Source organism: Limulus polyphemus, unplaced genomic scaffold (assembly GCF_000517525.1).
Source record: "Limulus polyphemus unplaced genomic scaffold, Limulus_polyphemus-2.1.2 Scaffold2317, whole genome shotgun sequence".
NCBI classification, from domain to species: Eukaryota; Metazoa; Arthropoda; class Merostomata; order Xiphosura; family Limulidae; genus Limulus; species Limulus polyphemus.
The window spans coordinates 87,990-93,572 of record NW_013667927.1 but is presented as its reverse complement, the minus strand read 5'-3'; the positions used below and the strand labels follow the sequence as shown (position 1 = coordinate 93,572).

Sequence of the window (5,583 nt, the reverse complement as noted above, 5' to 3'; positions counted from 1 at the left end):
TTATTGTCTATACATTTCATTTTATACTTTCAGTACATAGACTAACAACAATATTAGGTTATACTTTTGTTGCTAAGCAACATGACATAAAAGTCATTGTTGGAGCGTAGTGTTACCAAAACGCACTGTCTTTTCTATATATCAGAAGTTGTTAATCTAACTGATTTTAACTATTAATTATTTCCTGAATACGCCACGAATTCATTTCATGAATGATCTTAGTTTTGATTGGCTCACAAGGGAATTTACCGACGTTTGACTGCCTCGACTGCACTTTTCTGCCTCTTTGTTGGTGAAGCTTGATTTCGCAAAATATATTCATTTCAGTTAACTATGAAATATGAGGTTAGGGTATACTATGGGGTAGAGGTGGAGGTAATATTTGCCCGTCATTTTGCTTGTATAATAATAAAAAGGCAAGTTTTCATTGCTTGTATAATAATAAAAGGCAAGTTTTCATTGCTTGTATAATAATAAAAGGCAAGTTTTCATTGCTTGTATAATAATAAAAGGCAAGTTTTCATTGCTCATTATTTCATCATTCACAATACAAGACAGATTTTTCAGTTGTTTTAATGTTTTAGTATTTTACTACAACACCTTACTAAAACTGCAACCCAATTTCTATTTCTTAAAAAGCCACAATAACTGTTAGGATAAAATAAAAAGATCCTGGTATTTTGAATCCCCGGTAGCTCAGCAGTAATTTTAAAGACTCGTGGCGTTAAAATTAGGGGTTCGACTTATGCGGTGAGCACAGCGCAGATACCCCATTGTGCAGCTTTGCGCTTAGCAACGAACCCGCAGGCTAAATTAGGGTAAATTTAACCCAGAAACAATTCTGTGTGGAGAATAGCTTTCAATAATAATAATAAAAAAATAATATGTTGCAAATTATTTTATAAGTACTCGGTAACACTCTCACAGTTTAGGCCTAATGGTTAGGGCGCTGGAGTCATGCTCGCCCTTTCAGCCGTGGGGGCGTTATAATGTGTCGGGCAATCCCGTTATTCGTCGGTAAAATAGTGGCCCAATAGTTAGCGTTGGGTCAACCTGCTGCTTTCCTTCTAGTCCAAGGGTCTCCAAACCTTTTTTGGACAAGGGCCGGGAGGTAGATATTTTTAGGCTTCGCGGGCCGGAGAGGTCGTGGTAAAACTAAGTAGGGATGCATACATGATCAGATTGCCTTTTTGCTCAATTATGTTTTACTTTTTATTTTTATTTCATGAAAATTAAAAAATGATAATGATATCATTATATCATTTTATTACTTTAATGAACTGTTGGCGGGCCGGATAAAACGAAGTCGTGGGCCGTAGGTTGGAAACCCCTGCAGTTTAGTTTGTCACTGCTAAGTTAGGGACGGACGGCTAGCGCAGATAGTCCTCGTGTAGATTTGAGCGAAATTCAAAACAAAACCAACATTAGTTTTATGTTTATACGACAGCATTGCAAAGGTATATTACATATAAATACTCTCAATGAGCAATAAAACCAATGTCATGTTATAAGTACATGTGGAACTGTAAAGAGATAATGTACTTATCATAGAATATCAATGTAAGTACCTACATGGACATTGCGGGATACTCTGACCCTCAAGTAATATTTAAGTTTATTTTCACCAGAAACAGTTACCATCTACCGGGGGGGTGGGGAGGAAGAGGTCCTATGGAACCTGACCTTCCCAGATCTGTAAGACCCGAATACCAATAATGAGACGAGCGAGAGCGAACTCACAGTTTATACTCTTAATTTTATTAACATATATTTATTTTGGTCTTCAGTCACTTCAGAAGAACGATCAACAGGAAGAGTAGAAAAGATATAGATTAGGTAATCAGTGAGAAACTGGTACTTTATTCTAGTCACAGTATGACTTCATCAACGCTGTAAGTTGTTTAATATATATATATATATATATATAGAAAGAGAGAGAGAGAATGAATGAGATGTTGTTTTTCATTAGACTTGTAGAAATCTGGAAGAGTAACAAACACATAGATTAGGTAATCAGTGAGAAACTGGTACTTTATTCTAGTCATAGCATGACTTCATCAACGCTGTAAGTTGTTTAATACATATATATATATATATAGAGAGAGAGAGAGAAAGAACGAATGAGATGTTTTTTATTCGACTTGTAGAAGTTTTGTTAGTCTTTCTCACACTATTAACTCCGTTCTTACATGACAGGACAGAAACAGCATGGTCTATGTATTTACTTTCAGCTACATTGTTGCCCAACTGTGGTAAACATCCATTTGTTTCATTGTCAGATGGTTTTCGAGCTTGAACTTTATTTAGTTTAAATTCGAACAATTAAAAGTATAATCCTAATAATTTCGTGGCATTAACTTTATGAATCCGTTGTGTATAATTTTTTTTTATATTTCACATAACGTTTCCTTGAATAAAGTTCGATCCGCGATAACAAACTTCACTATTTCAATGTAGGGTCTTATAAACCTCAACTCTGGGGTCTTATAACCTCGACAGTCAGTCTTGCTATTCGGTTAACAGTATTTGTTTATTTGTGTTACTAAGCACAAAGCTGCACAAGAGCTATTTGTGCTGTATCCACCTCGAGTATCGTACCACCAATTTTTCAGCGCTTACAAATGCCACAAAGAGCCACCGGGTAATCAGTTAGGCGGCGGATGCTACTAGTTGGTTGTCTTCTACTTGGTAAGCAGTTCTGTATCGATTATGGTTTTGCCTGTGTCTAAAAATGTACCTGGCCTTACAAGTCAGTCTCTTTAGTTAACATATTACGTAAAAGCATTCATTAATTAACAATTAAGACAACAGGTGGAATCATATCTGAATAAAAAAAAAGTCCAACAAAACACATTAAAATATGCATTTGGATACTCGGTTATTATCATGTTTAATAAAAAAGAGAAACAACCAGTAATCAGTGAAGATGTTATATTATCATTATTTCATCTTACGTTTTTTGTTTTTTTTAAGGATGACTCTAGTGAACACACTAGTTTTGCTAAGACTATTATAATGTTCAATAAGATAATATTTTGAAGAAAAAAAATGCAGTAAAACAAAATTCAGAAGAAATAATAATATTACAAAAACTTCACTGGTTACTGAATGTGTTTACTCTCTAATGTTCACTAAGCCATCTTAATTTCACTCACAGACAGTTACAATAAACCAAGACAGATCACGTTGTTAGTTCTGGGACACCTAGTTCAACAATGTATAATTCAATTCAAACTTAATTCACAATGATAAATATTCGTCAAAACAGAGCTTATGTAAATCATTTGTATCTACTGATTACATAAAATTTGTTCGTGTTTCATATTTTCTTGATGAAATGTTCCGGATCCATACAGCATACCAGCCCCCAAAACATCAATGACAGAATATGAAAGATACGCGATGTGTAGACCAGTATCCAGTGAAACTCTGGGTGATGAGCAGACAGAGTCGCAGGCAACATATAGAAGTCCATGGTTAAGTAGATCATGCAACGAATTGATTCCAGTAGTGGAGCCCGTGGACTGTAAGGAAAACACAAGTGTCAACAATGTCAACAATAAGAACATGACTACCACACGCCTCTTTCTCGAACTTTCTATGTCGTTCTTACGTCATTCGGAAATAGCTTCGAAAATGGTATCTGTCGCCGGTTTTCAGCAAAATTTTTAAGACGTAAACCTGCAGGTAATTAGATTACGAAACAGTGCAACACAACAAGAATGTTTGTAACACTGTTTATAACTGATAATTAGAAAGTAGTGGTCATATTATTTAGACTGGTTTACTTGGCATGGCTGATCCAGTCTGAAAAGTAAAATTGTAAAAATCTTGGTCCGATATCCACTATTGCTCGGAGTAAAATTTTTTTTATCTATTAATTTTTTTTGGGGGGGGGGATACTTTGGCTACATAGATTTTTTTCTAATAATTATTTAAAAAGCAATGAAAAGAGATCGTTAGACTTTTATAAATGATATATAAACGAAGATTAACATGAATATGCATTACAAACTAATTTAATTGTTCGTATACATGTTTCGAATTTTGAAAGATGACTGTTTTGAATTCATTCGTACAGTAAAAATAATTCACATGGAAACGTTTTCCGAGCAGTCCGGTTTTACTGCGAAAAACATTTTTTTCTCCTATGTTTTTTACATTGTTACAAATTATGCCTTTTTCAACTTGTTTGTTACAGATTTCGCGCAAAGCTACACGAGGGCTATCTGCGCTAGCCGTCCCTAATTTAGCACCCACCGCCAACCGCCAACTCTTGGGCTACTCTTTTACCAACGAATAGTGGGATTGACCGTCACATTATAACGCCCCCACGGCTGAAAGGGCGAGTATGTTTGGTGCGACGGGGATTCGAACCCTCGACCCACAGATTGCGACTCGAGTGCCCTAACCACCTGGCCATGCCGGGCCATTTTTTTTCCAACTTCCTTTCGTCATTGTGTGATATTCAGTGAAACGTTTTGAAAGAAAAGGTGCACTTAGTGATGTCAAGGTTCAAAGAAATGTAGTTTTGCAGCAAATCTAAAAATCACTAATTATTCTGGCATAAGACGAAGAAAACCAAAAAAAAATATTATACCAGAAATTGGACTTTCTTCTTCAAAAATAACTCAAAAATTCAGATGAAGTAAGGATAATCAACAGAATTCTCATAAAGTATTTTTTATAGGTTTTAGGTTCATGTAATCAGGCAGAAATGGTGCTCAGTAACATTAATATCACAAAGGAAAGACAAGTATCTAAATCCTTTACTCCATTTACAAGAGCTGAGTCCATGAATTGGAGCATACTCTTTGGTGAATTAAATTAAGTATACTATCATTTCTTGTGAGCAGAAACGAGTTTTTTTTGTAACGGTATAAGTAAATTACGTTTTAAAATTGCATTTATAGTATTTAATAATTAACTTGAACAATTAAAAAGACAAATAAATAAAAGTATTTACCTGATTTCTAAAAGTATGGTCATGACGGTCAAACCATAAACCAAGTAGGCAATGTCGCAAGTTAAAATGAACGGAGAAAACTCCTGTAAAGGAAATATATACATATTTAATGGGATTTTATTAATATAGTTGAAATACGTTGTCTCCACGCCATGTTAGTCCTAACTATGTAGATACCTCTCCCGCTAGGATAAATTCAATATTGTAATTTGCACTGTAATTTCTTTTGTCTGTGCTGCATTTGCAACTCTTATTTGTTTTGGACCTTGTTTTTAAACTTATGTGAAAGTGCCTGTATATTTCTAAGAAATATAAACACATTTTTGTTTATTATCAAGTAAAAAAGAAGAACAAAATATGATACTTTAAACTCAAAATGGAGGAGAGGCTTGTTTATATACAACAAACACTACGACAAAGCTGCTTGATTTTGAAAAAAAACAAAAAAACAGCTAAGTCCAAAAATTAACTAAAATATTTGTCAATATATAAAATCCATTATTATAAATAAATATGATTTGGTATTTCCTTCAAACTAATAAAACCAATAACCCGTGTGTGTTTTTCATGTTCGTTATGTTGTCATTTTGCACTGTCTAAAAAAAACCTTCCCATTT

The 5,583-nt window shown here is 34.3% G+C and overlaps 1 protein-coding gene across 1 annotated transcript in view; it reads right to left on the bottom strand.

The window, feature by feature from the left end:
- Positions 1-3,056: 3,056 nt before the first annotated feature.
- LOC106466605 (alkylglycerol monooxygenase-like) overlaps positions 3,057-5,583 on the bottom strand; it is a 30,473-nt gene continuing 27,946 nt past the window's right edge. Inside the window, exons 12-13 of the mRNA XM_022394638.1 lie at positions 4,967-5,049; positions 3,057-3,524 (exon numbers count right to left, since the gene is read on the bottom strand). Coding sequence (XP_022250346.1) covers positions 3,320-3,524; positions 4,967-5,049 — 288 coding nt within the window. The 3' untranslated portion in view covers positions 3,057-3,319. The remainder of the gene's footprint in view (positions 3,525-4,966; positions 5,050-5,583) is intronic.